General features: G+C 41.9%; 1 protein-coding gene across 1 annotated transcript in view; it reads right to left on the reverse strand.

Annotated features, from left to right (window-relative positions):
- Positions 1 to 17,700, reverse strand: part of TNKS (tankyrase) — a 121,853-nt gene that overhangs the window by 87,691 nt on the left and 16,462 nt on the right. The window contains exon 3 of the mRNA XM_085310818.1: positions 5,774 to 5,869. Coding sequence (XP_085166944.1) covers positions 5,774 to 5,869 — 96 coding nt within the window. The remainder of the gene's footprint in view (positions 1 to 5,773; positions 5,870 to 17,700) is intronic.

Here is a 17,700-nt window from a genome sequence, read left to right on the forward strand (position 1 = left end):
AACAAGCAGCAAAGTACTTTCAAGGATCAGATGCTTCATGGCAGAAGTAACTGATTCCTTCTTRAATAAACACACAGGAACTGGTATTAAATAATCCACCATATAACAGGACCTAAGAGAAAAAGAGAATGGGTTATATGACAGGTAGACCAAAGGAGTACTGTTAAACGAAAATAAATAAACRTTGCATGTATAATATAAATCATTTGGTATTACACCAGAATTTAAGCCACAAGCTTAAGAAAAGAAGCTGGGAATTCCTATAGAGGCTTCAATAAAACACTTAGTCCCTCTGCAATCACAGAGGTAATAAAAACAAACTTAGCTCAAATAAAATCTGGAATGAAAAATGTCATGAAATCTATTAAATCATTGCTGCAGACAAGTCAGCTGGATGTTTATTCTCAGAGCAAAGCATTCAATTCAAACATGCCAGCTTAAAAAAAACCCCACAGTCCTGGAAAGCGAAAGGAGAATAAAGGATACCATCAAGGATGCTGAAGTGATAACTTGATACGTAGAGAGCTGGAGAACAAGGACTGCTCTTGAATTGGGAATGGGACAGAGTGCAAACAAAAAGAGAAACGTTTCTTTTCTTTCAATGCAAAAGCAAGCAAACATGGAGTGAAAACGAACAGCAAGCAGGCCAGAATGCAAAACGAGACCATTTTCTTCCTGACCTCCTAATTAATCTATGGATCTCTGTCCAAGAAAAAAGTGGGGACCTAGATCATATACACTATATCAAACTTTTTTTAAAAAGAGATATTTACAAAAACAAGACAGCCGTAATTATAATGAAACCAGGAAACTACAGATGAGCACTACAGACAAGATGAGCAATGCCCCTACCTCCACGAAGTTTTTAAAAAATAATAATAAATCTCCTTTCTGGTGTTATAAGAACTATAAAAGCATCACCATAGACTCAAAATGTAAAAGCATCACGTGAGGCCTGTGCAGATGCCCTGCTGTCTCCTGGCAGGCCCTGGTAGAAACGAAGAGAGAAGACCCACCTGGATGCTCTATAAATAACAATTACTAGAAGATACATTCAAAGCACAAACAAGGGCTGGAAAAAGGCTTTAAGTCCTCTTGCTTCACCACATATGCCAAGAGCTGACCTAAAGTAAGGTGAGAGTTTCTTGGAAGGTCAGAACATTTCTCTGCAGGATTTCTTTCACTTTTCTCTGAAGCAGCAGGCCTTGGCCACTGTCAGGAAGGACAAGTCATATAAATTGATGGCCTGATCTAGTCTAGCAGCACCTACCTTTATCGTTACAGAAGTTTTTCCTTTTCTATTTCTGAACATGATACTCATTTTTAAAGACAGAAGCTGTGTGTTGGCCAAATGACCAGGGTACACCATATAAAAATTAGACTGATAAAAGAAAGGGGTGAGGAGGTTGGTGGGTGAACACTTTGATGTACCAAAAGCAAGCATTAGTGGCCTATCCAARATGTTTTCAGAATCATAAAAGCACCTAAAAGGAGATACCACAAACCTAAAATAAAGGGTTTGGGGTTTAACACACTCAAACTGTAAAAGGTGACACAGTTTAAGAAAAAGCCTCTCCTTTTCCTGCAGATTTTAAAATGGATGAGTTGCGCACAGCAACCATTTTCCATTCTCTAAAGTTCAGCAAACTTTTCATAGTGAAATATTAGATTTTTAGCTTTCTTCCAGCCAAATTCTGCACAGACAGCAGTTCACTTAAGAGTCTTATGTAGTGTATTTCAATAAAGGGACCGTGCTCCCTGCTTGCTTAAATTAAAAAGTTGACACGACAAAGAGATCCAATCACGAATGCTCATTAACACTTCTGGTAACCCTAGCCYGGATGTACTCATTGAGTTGCACTCCACATCCAAAAAAAAAACCCGGAGAAATAGTGAGAAACAGCACCTAAGCACCCCCCCCCTTTCTTTTYTGTAAAGGACATATTTCCATAGCTGGTAGGAAGATCAGAGTCTTGTTTAACTTTGAAAACTGACTCTATTTAGAAACAAAAAATTATTTCCTATCTGAGAAATCTTTCTTTAATCTGCAGAGGCAGCAGGTGCCACTTTATTTTTTCCCCCCTCCATTTTGACCTGTTTTAAAGTATTAACCTTTGGTTTGCAAACCCAACTCTTGACTGCTCCAAGTCACTGGTTTGCAACGTACCTGCAGCTTCTGCTAATAGCTTCAGAAATACTCAAATACAAAGACCTATCGTTCACAGAGAGCAGTCAATTCCAGACAGCAGACAACACGGGGAGGTGGCAACAAAGCATCACTGCATGAAAATTCAAAATAAACCATTTCCATTAAGCCATTAACAATCCTGTTGGCACTTTATATACTGTATAAGGAAGACAGAAAGGGATATTAATGTTTAAAGAGGCAATAAGCAGGATAACAGAATAATGAAGACTAATATGATTTGCACTGCAACAGCTCCCAAAGGCCATGTTCTGGATGGGAGTCCCACAGCGCTACATATTGCAAAGTATTACCGAGCCCCCATTTCAGAAACCACACAATCTAAAGGCAATTAAACCAAGAAAAGCCGACTGAGCCGACGGTTTGCAACTGCTCTGCTCTTTAGATGCGATAGGGTTTTGAGTCAGCACTGCCACTTGAGCCTAGCGGAAAAGATGGTTACGATCCTTCCACGACGACCGGATTCAGGAGCAGGAAGGGATGCTTAGAAAGGCGGACCAGTAAGTATTCCCCATCTCAGTCATGAAATGTTTGGCTTGTGCAAGAAGGTATGCGGTTATCCTGTGGAAGGGAATAAAAAGATCGTTCTCTTCTGTTTAAGTAGTACAACACGGTTTCCCCACTTTCAGAAGTTGGAACTGGGTGTTAGATTTCCATATAATCCACTTAAATTTACAAAGAAATTTGCAGAGTCCATTTCCATCAAAATATTAGCCTTTCATTTGCATGATGTACCCTTTGCAATGTTCTGTTAAAATGTGGGGTTTTTCTTCTTCTTCAGAGTGAGAAAGTAGCTGGACATCATCCCAGAAACCACTGCATTATATATCCTTTCTGTAATCCAAGAGAAAAAGATACTATATGTTCTTTGAGACTTGGAGACAGAAAAGGACAAATCATTGGGGATTCAGCATTCGCTGTCACATCCCCTAGTATTTCTCAAAATGCACTTTACACAGAGAAAATTTCCCTTATAAAATACAAAATCTTTCACTTATATCGAAAACATTTAATGAATTACCAACAAATTTTTCTATTTGCTTTTTCTTCCTGGCAGCTCCAAGAAAGGCTTTTACCACAGTTCACTCACAAAACAATSATCACCCCTGCATAAACTTCTTATGCAAATACTTGATCAAAAATAAGCAATCTTGTAAGAGGAACCTTGCTCTCCAACAATCAATAAAGCAGTGGACAAGTCTATTACGGTCCCAGAAACTGATAGAAAAAGGCATCCAAAACAACATCCCGAGAACAGTCCTGRCGTATATGCCGCTTAAAGACAAATACAATAACAATTACAGACTGTGCTGTCAAAAGCGCTCAGCTTAGCTCTAAACATGAGCACTTCTAAAATCACGGCATTCAGCGCTAAATACTGCAAATTAAGCTAACACAGCCTACTCATCTTCAATCCAGTAATGCATTTAAAGTCCTGATGCACCCAACTGCAAAGCACCACCGTAGCTAAAAATTATTCCCCAGCCGGGTTGAGCCTAGAGAAATCCCTTAAGCCCCCTTCTTTCGGCAAGGAGGGCAGGCCCTGGAGGTAACGACGTCTGCGAAATACATGAGCAAGCAGCAGCCTAACAGAGGCACCAAAAAGCAGGGTAGCATCCAGAAGCAAGCTCTTAATAGAAAGTTTGCATTTAAATGGCATCCAGCTCATTCTTTTTCAGCATAGTGGGGGATCGTTATAGCAGCTGAAGCCTGATTTAGACCCCCATTTACACGGCTTGGAGCTCAGGTGCACAACAGAGCGAGCCCGGCGTAGCCAAGAGCCACCTTGAGGACAAAGCTGAGAAAGCCTCACGATTTCCTTGCCAGGAAGGACATGCACCCACCAAAACTAGCTCTTTTTGCTCACGACGAAGGACCCGAACAGCGGCAGGGGTGGCAGTACGCATACACGTTTCCACGCGCAGGCTGGTAACCGTCCATTTGGGCGACTCGGGACCGCCGGGTGCTCGCGTGGGAGGCGTTTCGGGGGAGGCCCGGGGTACACAGSGCGCGCGGCGCTCCGTCAGCCAGTCTCCGAGGTCTGCTCCCAACCCGCCGCCACTCGCGCGCGGCGACGCGCTGCCCCGTCCCTCGCCTAAACGGCGCAAGGGGCTGATCCAACGCGCAGAGACGTCCACGGGAAGATGCCRACGGAGCTGACGGAAGGGACGAGCGAAGTCACGCTCGCAGACCTTCCCGGAATCTGCTGCTGTGCCCTCGAGTCGGTCTCGGAGCATAATCTGCAGAGCTGCTTGGACCCACGAACCCCCCTCTCCCCCCTAAACTGTACATTTGCCACGTTCCCGCAGCTAAATGTCAAATACATGCTAACACTGTTTAGATACCTTGCCTCCTTGGGGCCCTTTCCATCCTCAGCTCCTGTACAACTGTACCCGTCAACAGCCCCCAAAAAATCAGATTAACCCGCTTAGCACCGCTAACGTTAGTGTTAACACAGTAGGAGCGCGTTTAAATTTGACACTGAGTAATTAAACTAAATCGTATGTATTTAAAGTGCATTGTTCCAAAGGCACTCTCAAATCACTGCAGAGCTGTAGATAATTATGTATAGCAGTCAGTGCACTGGAAAGAGAAGATGGGGAAATGTTTCTGACAAAGTGAAGGGAGCTGGTATGCTCTGAACATAATATGAAGAAAGAACATGGGTGTTGCATAGCTCATAACCTATAAATTAAACTGTCAATAAAGAAGAGGGAGAGAATAAGGGAAATAAAGGCAAAAAACCCCCAGCCAYTTCTTTAAATGAAACTCAGCTGCTGAATCCCTCTCCATATCAGACTGTATACATTTTTAATCCAATCTTACTTTGTTTTAAGTATTATTTCCTAAATACCAAAATCAGCAAAAAGGGCTATGTATTTCTCAGTAAAGATTTGACAGGCTAATAAATTATACTTTTAACTTTTATTGGTATGTTACAACAATTAATTATACAAACAGCTGCATAAAAASAAAGTTATAGCTGTAGAATTAATATTTTCATGAAAAATATTATTTGGCAGCTAACAACCCCTAAAAAGGAAAAAATGGTGCACGATGAATAGTTCTACCTAAAATGACTAATGGGGAGGAGGAAGGAAAGGGCAGCGTGTGAACCTGCAGCAAAATATAATGTAACTATTGATCTCAGCAATCGGTAGCAGGTTGTCTTTCAGATCATAGCTACTTTTATAGTTATACAAACGTCCTTGCTTGCACAACAGTGAAGGTCTTAGAACAACCGACCCAAATTTTTTCTTCTTTTTTTCAAGGGTCGAGACTCCAATTCAATCTATACATAGGGTGGCAATTAAAAAAATGACACAACAAAAATGCAGTGAATAATAAATGTTATACTAGTGCTGTAATTCTCTATTTTAAGTAATCACACCTATAGCAGCATAGCAGGTTAACGACAGCTACAGCAATGTGAAATCCGGTAATAACACAGTTTTAAAATACTCTTATACAACAAAAATTTTAAAAGGCAAGTGGTTTTTCAGATGCTGGACTTAGGCACACAAAATGAACCGCAGGGAACACCGTTGAGAGCTGTATGCATCTTACCTGTGAGCACAGCTTTTGCTGAAGGGTCTGCCAGATCCAGCGCAGATTTCCCATCGGTGTTCCGAATGTTTGGATCGGCTCCGTGCTGCAGCAGCACTGTGCAGGGAAAGCAGAAACAGTATCTCACCTCGGGGATACACATACTATTTACTGTTAAGTGTCTCCTCGGCATGATGGAGGCATAAACACACATTGCACAATTCTCCGTTCTTTTCCCTCTGTTTTTTTCCCCCCTTTTTAAGCACTGCAGCAAAGGATCTTCTCCGGAGTAAGGCTAAGTTGGCAAGTTAAGATACAGTACGATCAYGTGGCCTCGCATGATAAACATGAACCCTGATTCTCTTGCAACACTCGGTTTCGGRTGCCTCCCGACAGCTAGCCGGGAAGCTGTGCATCCGCCGACTCACGCCGGGAAATCTGCTAACTGCGAAACCTGCTCCGGTCTTTACTACCGCTCCTGCTGCTTGTTGCCACTCCTGTTCCTTTCAGTACCGAATATCCAAAGCCTTCCCTGCCTCCGTACAGCAGTTACACTCCAGCTGCTTAGTGGCTTGCACACAAAATTTTAACCACAGCATACTGGCTTGCCTTCAGGGAGTACAAAAAAATAGGGTAAGACGTGTATCCTGTGGTCTGTATACTCAGAGGCTGTTATTCTTCCCGGCAATTTTTTTTTTCCTCTCTCCCTACTAAAACTGTTGAGTGGTAAAAATTAAGTTACGTAAAAATATTCAGAGTGCGATATGCAACCATATGCCTAGGAAGGCATTGCTACACTGAATTACCATGCACAAAAGCTCTTCAAAAAATGGAAATATCTATTTCACCTATAAACTCTTTTGGCCAGAAACAACATGGTAACGGTGAATTCGGACCACTGCCTTTCAAGATCGCAGCATTTTCTCCTGACCGCAATAACRAAGTCCACAGCAAAAACTGAAGGTCTGTCAGGAAGGGTCCCAATTCTCCCCTTCGCCAGATTTTGTGCAAATTAAGTACAATCTACTGGCAATTCAGAGTGATGGTTTCGTACCTACTTTAAACAAGGGTGAACGACAGCGTAAGTGTACAGAGAAGTGGAGACTTGCTGCCAACGAGACAGCAAAAAAGCAGCAGACATTTATGGCAGTTCCTGCAACGATGCCTGTAGATACGCAGCTGGACTAATGCATTCAAGATGAAGGAATAGTGGCAAATACTCTTTGCAACTAAAGGTGCAAAAATGGACAGGATTCTCCACCAAAAAAATCAGAATAAAAGGAATTATATTTAATCAGTGAGAGGTTTTTCAGAAATAAGCTTTTTTTCCTTAAAATCTTAACTAGTGGCATTATTTTTATTCCTACCTCTTTTCTTACATAATTTTGACTTTAAATTGCCAAATTCCAGAAATTCCAGCTAAAATGTCCTACGCAGCACGCTTGCCTTAAGCTGCATTTTTGCGAAGAAGGTCTGSCATGTTAATGAAGTAAACTGACTTATTTTATGTTCTGTCAAGAAGCTACAATTCATTCTTCCATGTTTTGGAAAAAGATTCAAGTAGCTGGATCGGGCTTTTCCTTGGACCGCTTTTTTGCTATTCCAGGGGGAAGACACCAAAATTCAGCTAGCACGTGCTCATGGAAGCTTATTAAGATCTGGCACCTGCATTTTCTGGAGATGCCATCTGTCCCATGCATGCTACCACCCTCTTACAGATCTTACTCATGGACAAGTCCGCCTCTGAGGCCAGCCAAGCACACTCCAGCAGAGCAAGGCGAGCAGGACTTATTTTCCAGAATTTTTAAGCACAGCAGGCAGCACAGAAGGCAAGTACAGAGAGATGCAGTACGTCCTGCCTCTGTGCTCTTGGACTCCACTTTCAAGTGAACCTAGGTATTCTGGAGGACAGGAGAGCCTTTGGCCCCAAAAGATGTCAGAGTAAGACCCCCAAAGAAGGGACCAGCAATCAAGTAACTATTAAGAGAAACGGAGCAGGACAAAATGATGAAATGCTTGGACTTGGATGAGACGACATTGAAGGATTAATGCAGCAGAGAACCTGGGACAAAGTACCAGGGGAGAGAAGAACTGAACAAGAGGACATGCAGCAGGGGAAGAGATAATAGCTCGGATGGAAAGTCCAGGAAGACAGACCAGGCTTTTCAGAGCGGTATGACTGGGATCTGGGCAAAGTTTGAAGGTTTGGATTAGCACAAGAGGAAAAGGTGATGCAGGTACAAGAACAGTGACTGTGACAAGCGAGAGGTAACAAGTGTGGAGACTGCAGATCTGCAACTGCCTGAGCCTGTTGCTGAAACTGAAGCCCAGATTTTCAGTCTCGGCGTTCTTCAGACTTAGGTAATCCAAGAGCTCTTCCCTGCTACCTCTGCTTGGGCCCAGAGAAGATGACAACCCACTATTACTTTCAGCTCCTCTCCCAGCTCAAAGGGCAACGGATTATGCAGCATATCAAAAGAGTTCAATCTCCCTAATGAACCATGAGTGTTTTGGTATGACTTGCAACCTATAATTTTTGTCTCAGGCTTTTGATTTTGGGCAAATGCACGCGCACACACACAAATGGATTGAAGATACTTCACCTGGAGTCCTAGCAAATCCCTGAATTAGAGGCTACCTGTGGAACATGCACTTGAAGCGGCCACACTAGGCTGAGAACGGGAATCTGGTAGAACTCAACCACTGCAGCCCCAAGACTTAACCTTCTCGTTCCTGCAATTGCTCATCCCAGCCTCCAGAGCCCTTCCAACTGCTCCAAGAGCCAAGGACACGGCCAACAACAGCCTCCTTAGTCAGTCCTATACACACAACTCCTCCGTGCAATGAAGGAAGTAGGGTCTTGGGAAGGGAAATTGGATGATATAAATAGGGACTGTATTAAAATGTAGATGAACAGAGAAAGCATATTCAGGACACAAAGGAAACCTTATTTCTTGCACTTCTTATACTACTTGACTTCATCTTTTTAACACTTTTTAAGCATATAATCTCACAAACAGATTCAGGTAAGCAATACTATCATCAACATGAACGTTAACGAAAGAAATCCAGCACTTGATGTTTAGCCTATCAGTGTAACGCCGTTGTACTTTTGTACCCACCAAACCACAGGTAGCTTCTAACTGAACGTTCTCCTGCTTCTTCAAAACCTTTAACACTACAGGCCGACATAAAGTCCTTTCTAACCACAGGATATAAGAGATCTAGGCACAGTGTGTGTCTCTAAATTTCCTTTCTAAACGCACCATGACGCGTAAAAGTGTCAAGATACATCTCCTATCGGAACCAAAATATTCCCTTTATAATGAAATACAACAGAAAAGCCATTCTAGCTAACTATAGCTATTTCAGATTTCAAACACTACATGCTGATTTTTGAGGATGGCTTCCAAGTAGCCTGAAAAGGAGACATTGCAACAGTTTCTGTCAAGATGGTCCAATATAATGAGGGTCTGCACACAAATTCACTCCTGGAACCCTGTTAATCAGCATATTTTGATATGCTGATTTATTTCTGGACAGCAGAGGCACTGGGGTGTATTTTTTTTCCCTGTACTGCAGGCAGTGCCCTTAACAATTTAATAGCGACATCATTACCTTGCTCTCCTTGCCTTTCCTACAGGCCACGTTGTACAAAGTATAAAGAAGCTCTTCTTTTTAATTGAATCTTTATACCCTACAAGGATATCAAAGATTGTAAGCTTACCTGTAGAACAAACATGGACTGTACAGTGGCTTGATACATAATTATATTTTTATCTCCATTACCACTAATACAATATATATCTCTGACCTTCACATACTGTCCAAGATGCTTGAATTAATCATGTCACTATTTTATCAAATCAGTATTAGAGATAAGCAGGGCCTGAGTCTTCTCACCAAAAAAGAAGAAAAAATCCTGTAGAGCATGAAYTTACAGCCACTAAATGTTTCAGATTACTGCCAACTTGCTACAGCAGGATGAATCCCAACATTAAACACTTGGCCTATAGCCTCCTGGCATAGTTATTTTGAACTGGGAAGCTAAACAACATTACTTAATTTATCTGTCAAATTATAACCCCCTAACAACAAGCATTTTTACTTTTAGGCATACTCAACCTTCACATTTTCATCAGCAAGGTAGGACAAAACCTTCCATAGTAACTACATGGTAACAAAGGCACAAGTAAGTCTTCTGAGAAGTAAGAGGAGTTTGTCTACACACAAACCATCATCCAAATAGTCAGGCCTTCGTCCTTCACATTGCCCCAGAAGTGCACTGAAAGAAAGTATTTTCAATTGGAAATAACCACATACATGCTTTTGTACCAAAAATACAACAGAATAGGATTAAAAAAATTAGTTATTCTAATGGTAGGCATGATCAAAGATCAGAAGAACATTTTTGTTCTTGATTGTCTAGGTCTGACATCCACAAGCTTCCTGAGCATACTTATGGGAATGCTGGTACAATTCATACTTGGTTTTGCATCAGATGCACAGAAGTACAGAAAGAGATGCACATCCAAACCCCTGAATGTTGAAAGGAAAACAAATGGGTATATCTTCCAGATGTACCTGTACTTAAAGCCAACTTGTGCTTTTAGTTATATTGCCCAAGTCTTCAGTTCCTCACAGCTCTGCCAAACCAACTGGGCTTACCCTGTCCTTGCAGACAGTTAACTGCAGAAGACTCCAAAAATCTGCATTACAGCAGCTGTTTTGCAGGGTTTTATTGCTCAGAGAGGCGTGAACTCTTTAAGGCCAAGAACTGCTTTCTCTGGGGCAAAGTCTGAGGACCCCATCAAGCTGAGGAATTAAATCCCACTCATCTCAGCACCCCTTTGACAAAGGGGTTTTGCAGAACTGCAACTATACGTTATCCCGGGCAATAGTTTTATTCCCAACTAACCAGCTTGTTAGGGGGTCAACAAGTCACTCTTGGGGACAGATACAGCAAGAGACAAACTGCAGGTTGCAACAGTATGTAGCAGATGAACAGAAGTACCACTAGGTCCTGCTACACTGGAAAAAAAATGCAGAGATAACTGGGACAAAGCTCTCCAACAGCACATAGAGCAATGAGAATTTTTACAGCAGGAGGAAGTAGCAGACAATTATCCTAGAAGTCAGTTCCTGGAGATCTACGAGTTAAAGGCACACTTAGTCTTTAATGACTGTTTCTTAAATGAAACTATTCTACCTCTAGTGAAGAATGCGGAGTACAACATCACATAGCGTGCTGAACAATACTTTGGCTGAGTATGACATGATCCAGATATTCTCACAGCACGTGCCTGCATGTTTCTACTACCTTGTCATTAGTTAAGCAACAGTAGCAATAGCTGGGGGTGTCAACATATGTTAGGGGAGAAAAGATGCACATTTGGCAGACAGCTTGTAAAACAGCTCCTAGCACAGAGGCCCTTCTTGCTTCATGGCTGCATTGATCACTGCTCCTCTCATTTTCTCGATGCAGGTCTGCTCCTACAAAAGGCAAGGTGTCATGTATGTCTAGGGTGCAAAAACCAAATCAGTCTTCTACAGTAACAGGGTGCAACTATAAAATTGAGGAAGAGGTCAGTAAAACAGGAAATCTAAACAGTGCCTGGAGGCCAGCTTTTCTTCCGGCTTAGGTGAAAAATTCACAGAAACAAGTTACAAGGCAGCAGTAAAAAAAAGCCTCACAGAAGTGGCATGAACCAGGTCTCCATGTACCAACCCACTGGGGGGAAGGAGAGAGAGGAATCTAGACACAAAGAAGAATCCTTTTAAAAGGAGTTTGTCCTATTTCCTTGTAAGCTCTAACTTTTCAGAAAGACAGTTTGTCTCAGTGTTTTTCATTGTCTCCCCCAGAAGTACGTTTACACTTTGCTCACTGAGGTTTTGACCTCTTAAGCAAAACAGCCGACTCCTGGTCTACACAAACACCCCACAAACCTCATTTCCCACGGTTATCCTTGCACTATACGATACCTGAATCTATTTCAGAATTACATTTGCACTAGATGTTCCAAAGATCAGGTTCATCTAATCAAACTAAGGTGGGGGAAAAGATCTGAACCAGAAAAAACAGCAGGCATCACACCTGGAGCTCTTCCAGTGGGGTGAGAAGACAGCTTTAAAAGAGTCCCTCCTCCTGCAAGGACTGCCCAAAACAACTTCCCCCGTAAGTAAACGCATCTTAACTCTGATCACTTTTCTAGGGAAGTACTTTTGTAGGGAGCACTAYAAAATTGCTCTCTGGTACTCCAGTTCTACCTACCAGTGATTAAATATTCAAAGGGAGCGAGAACAAGCAGAAAATTGCAGGGGCTGTAGGCGGCACAGCAGGCTGATCACATCCTTCAAACAGCCATCAGAGCTGGTAGATTGCTCAGCCCACATGAACAGCAATTCAAAGCCTTGATCTTGCCGGACTTAATGAAACAAATATTCCCATTTCCTTTTTTTGGATGAAATCCTTCAGAAGTGAAAATTTTCCCTTTCAGCTAAGGGCCAGAACGCGAAGCACACGCAGGTTAGGCAGAGTGCACTTTTCAAAAATGCAGCACTCCTCACCACCTCCCTCCTCCAAAACAAAACAACAAACAAACAAAAAAAAAAAACTCCCACAACTTTGGGTACAGTTTCAGYGTCATTACAGTGCATTTTCTTTGCATACTGCAAGAGGTATGGCTCCATCATTCCAGAACGCTCTCCACCAAGCATACAAGTCCTACAGGATAAAAAAAGATTGGGGGCTTCTACAATGAGCCTGCAAAGCTTAAGAATCTACAAACAGAACCTTTGTTTAAATTAAAGGCATGGACCCTCTTTGTAGTTAACAACTAATAACAGTCAGTAAACTAAASACTTATTTTTCATCCACACAATTCACTTTGATTTTGATCCCAACTCTCACACTCAACCCCTGATGAAGTTACTCAGAAAAGGCAAGAGGGTCCCAGTCACTGCACAAGGGCCATTTGGAGAAACCTCAAGCCTAAGTCGTCTTCACATGAATCACAAATCTCTAGTAGAAAAGCTGGGTATTTAAGTGGGCACATCAAGTTCAGAATCAACAAACCAGCTGATAATTGCTCATAGCACGCTTCAGTCCCTGAAAAGTAATACCACCACTTTCTCACCACATTTTTTGGAGGTGTTTAGGTGATTTCTCGATTCTATAGGGAGATGTAGCTTTCTGCAGGCATCTACAGACTTTCAATTTTCACCAATACTCAGGTAGGGCTTAAGAGAAGTACACACAAGCATTTTCAAAGAGTCACCTGGAATGCACACATTCCAAGTGTGCAATAAGGAACACAAGACTCTACTCAAAGACTTTTTTTTTAAAAAAAAATCATCTCTGCATTAGTCTGAAAACATTTAGCCCATCGGTAGATGGTACTGGCAGGGGCTTATTTCTGGTGCAACAAAACTAAAGGCCCTCTTCTTTGCAAGCAAGGATTCTGTGGCTGCTTCGTTTGCAAGCATTTGTTTTAGTATATTATTCCTCGAACAGCTAGAAACCTTAACTGCTTTCCTGCTGTCCGAGCAATTTAAGTTCTCATTCATATCCCAAGCTGAAAGCTGCTTTAAGGACAACTCATCATTGCTTGGTCCCAATTTCACTTCTTTCTGAAAGAATAGGAATAGTACTATTTCACCTTTCTGCTGCAAGTTATACTCAAATAAAGGATGTCAGCTGTAATCCCGATATCCCACTCGGCAGATTAAGAGTCCTGCTTTCAGTGTCCTTAAAAAGCAAAAGCAGCCACCGAAGCAAATCAGGTCAACAAGCAACATCCTAAGGGGCAAAAGAATGAAGGAGAGTTAAGGCAGACCAAAGACTAATTCCAATCTCCTTTTGCAGATGCTAGCCATTTCTTCCAGAAAGAAGAAAAACAAGTAAAACCCAGTGGAAGCCGGGTGATGGATTGCATGTGGAATTAACCATGTGGCTCTCAGAACACATTATTTAGCAGTCCAATGAAATCTAGAGCTTGGAAAGCAACAAAAACCTTGGAACTTCTCAGTTCCCTAGAGCCTGTCCTGCAGACCAGCTATCCTCCTGAAATGAAAAAGGGTGCATGAACAACCAAAACCTTTTTTTTTTTTTTTTTTTTTTTTTTGAACATCTAAAGAACTATACTTTAAAGAGGCATTCAAATCCAAGCAGCTCTCAACCCATTCACTGATGTGAGCACAAGAGGAAAAAAAAAGAAAAAAGTGTATGTTTTTGCAGAATTCTGATGAAGAGTGCAGTCAACAAGGTGATTTTCAGATGTTACTGAACAGTAAACTCGAGGATTCCAGCATGATATGTAGTAAGATGCTTTCCAGAATGGCACATTATGATTATTCCTAAAGCTATCTCCACCTTCATCAAAAGATGAAGCTTCACCAGCTCAAGCTAATTCCAACATAACTTGTGATAGAAACATTGTGCAGCAYGCAACAGAATTTCTTCAAGTTTCATTAGCATGAGAGGCTGTACGGCATCAAACAAGATGCAGGAATCCTGTCTCCAACAGCAGCCSGAAGAGGATACCTAGGGGAGAGCATAGCAAGGACATGGCAAGAATATACAAGGTTTCCACAGATACTTCCTCAGTTTTCAGTATGCAACTCGGGGTTGACATTTAGTTGCACACCCTATGCAATAGMCACTGACATTTCAGTGTGATTGACAGCAGAAGCTCTTCTCAGTATTASGGCCATGCTGTGACAAACAACAAGTTTTGCATATTCTGCATAAACTGATACAAAACTGGTATGAGGTTAAAATTTACAGAACACGGTTTATCAAATATTTAGGAAACACAGAACATACATGAACTCTCAGAGCTCCGAGCTGACCGGTCCATGAAATCGTGGCTAAGCCTGTATGTTGGCCAGAAGACTGTTGTTATCAAAAAAAAAAAAAAAAAAATATATAACTGAAATAAACATAAAAAAAAAGTTATAAAAAAAAAAAAAAAAAAATCTGTTTCTGAAATAAACATCAAGAAGCTAAAAAAACATGAAGCACAAACAAGTGTAAAACTCCACTAACCACCGACTAGCTAATAGTTCGACATGTATTATTCCACCAGCCAGCATTTTAGACTGCATTCTTATGTAAAACAGTCACATTGCTTTCTATTCTTAAAAGACAAAAGACCTACATCCATTTGCCTTGCAGTCTCTGAGCTGCTCACCACCCTGCCCTGCTGATACAGGGCAGGACCAGTCTTACTCTGTTTAGCATTAGATCTTTGACAAGCAAATATTCTGCACTGCAAAACCCCCCAATCTGTCAGTAAAGATATCATCACCCTTGCGGGTCCCTCTCTAGGGAAGCACGCACGCTAGATCAGTCRGAGTGGGTGCATCGTCTACATGGCATCCATGTCCTGCACGGTGCTTGTATCGCCCCAATCAAGAAAATAAAAACAAATTTTTGCAGTCACTTCCTCTTGTAATTAATAATTCCTTCTTTGCAGTCACGCTATTTCCTTTATGTTGCATTCGGAAGACAACTGAGCAGTCTTGCTCTAAGTTAYGCGAGTCTAAATCTGATATTCCATTTCAAAGCTAGGCCAGAGGCAGAGTGCCTAATCAAGGCCAAGGAATTACTCCAYGCTGTTGCCCCGTGGACAAGATGCCACAAAGCATGAAGATGACACACAGCAGCAGGAACAGCAGGATCCGCACCAGCCAGTTTGGCCTCTCCTAGAAACAAGCTTCATCTTAAAAGCTTGGTGCTTTTACCTAAAACGTGGAAAAACGACTGCTTACTGAGTATAGGTGTCTACATTCACCATGAGCTCTAGCTGCATGAAAGGCTGAAGTCAGGACCATGTGGAGCAAGAGATAAGCACTCAGTCATCTGTAGCTTATTTYGTAGAGATGCTTTATGTTGTGGAAAGGCACTATCACTACAAAGGCACCTGCCTTTGCTGCTGTATGACAAATATTTACTCACCTGCACATCTTACAAGCAAAAGCTTTTATATCCTGCAGTCTTACTTTGGTAAGTCTTGTTCATTAGACAAGGAAAAACGTCCGAGAAGAACGCTAGAATTGGCCCCACTCATTTTTATTTTAACAGCAACAAACATTTATCTGCGCATCGCTTTTTAAACCACGTACGAACTGCATTAAGCCCACGTGGTTTCTCTGAGAAGCAAAAGTAGATATTGCTACAGGAAACAAACATAACCTCACAAGATTAAATATTTCCGCAAAATGTTTGGGAAGTCACTGTAAACTAGTATCACACACCCRAAAGCAAACAATTCTTGGTGTCTGCAAGACTTGTATTTGTTCTGCTTTGGGCAACATGCACCTTTCTCTTCCTCTCCCAATTTGCTAACAGTTAATATCAGTATTTTAGAAGACATTACTTCCCACGAATCCATACCACAAGTTTTCCAACAGTTTTACATTTTGCCATACCACCTTCTTTGCTGCAAGCAACCAGATTCTGATTCAATCAACATTTCTAAGCAAACGTGGCAGAATAAGGGACCCTTCGTCTTTCCCCTCCCCAAATTCTCCTATGCCAAGCAGCCAAAGAAAGAAAAATACTAGTTTTATTGATATCTGCATTTTAGGAAACAAGAACTAGAACTAGAAGAAAATTTAAAACCCACAAGATGATGGCTCTCAACATGTTCTTTCAAACCCAATAGCAGGCAAGACAGCTTCCAAAACACAGTGTATGAAACCCCAGACCAGGCAATGCTTCTCCATCTATTTTCATGGAGAGGAATTTCAATCAATTTTTAGCAATACAAATACCACAAAAGAAATTATAGCCTCAAGCGCTATAAACAATACAGCAACGTGACAGGTTTTACAAGGCTTCAACACCACTAGCTTCCCTGATACGGAAGCAAARGTGATTTTATTGGCATAGCCACTCAAATCCTGCAGACAAGTCTTCCTCATCAGAAGGAAGGCTCGTTTTTTTTTACCTAATTCAAGCCTCTGAAGAAGATTTAACTTTTGAATTAATCTAGCTCAAGCTCTGGCCTGCTCACAAAGTGGTGCGCTTGGTAGGGCATTTCACCCTTGCTGCCCCCAATCCACTCATTTCAAGGTTCCTGGCACCCCAAAACACACGCGGGTGAGTGACGCTGCCTGGTGAGATTTTCTTCATGGATCATCCATCACAGCTACGCACTCACGAAAGCGAGAAGCCGCCAGCAAAGATGGTTCCCTGAAGCCTTTCTGGAGAAGCACCACATTGATCGTTCCCATTTCATTTTGGTAGCTTTCTCTGTAGCAGTAACTACCGCAGACTGCACTGCACTGGCGGAGCTGCCCGCACGCAGATGTCATGGACTGAAAAGAGATCTTTCACATACAGGACTTGATAATTAACTTCCCTCCTGGCCCTCTGCTACAGTTCAAAGGGGAGCACCGCAGTACGTGCAATGGCGAAGCATCCCAGACGATCTTCCGCAGCGAGTCGTAACGAAAGCCGTGCTCTGACGCTCCAGTGCTTCGCAACGGTGACAGCAGAAATGATGCCATCGAACTATCAACGTATGACTTCAATGATCGTGATTCCCCCCCTTGCCCGTTTGAGATGGGCCTTATTCTGAGGACCCTTTCAATAAGTGAAACGAACTACAGATTTACACAACAGGAAATGCAGTAATATTCAGCTCAAGATGCTCTCATTTCTGTGAGGAGCTTAAACAACCAGATAGAGGACAAGAATCTACTTAAACCCATCAAAAAGAATGCCAGTAAGAAAGCAAGAATATTCTTCCACTACACCTAAAACATGGAATTTTTATCCGACTGCTGCTATCTGGCCAGCTTCATTTGGGAAAGATCCTAGAAACAGCATGGGTAGCCATCACGTAATCGTAGGGTTTAAAATAGTTTACTGCTTAAAGCAAAGTTCCAAAAACCATGCTATTACTAATAGAGAAAGGGACCAAAAGAATTCATAACATGAC

The sequence above is a fragment of the Rhea americana genome, unplaced genomic scaffold (genome assembly GCF_003343005.1).
Source record: "Rhea americana isolate MKP2758 unplaced genomic scaffold, rheAme1 scaffold_326, whole genome shotgun sequence".
Lineage (NCBI taxonomy): Eukaryota > Metazoa > Chordata > Aves > Rheiformes > Rheidae > Rhea > Rhea americana.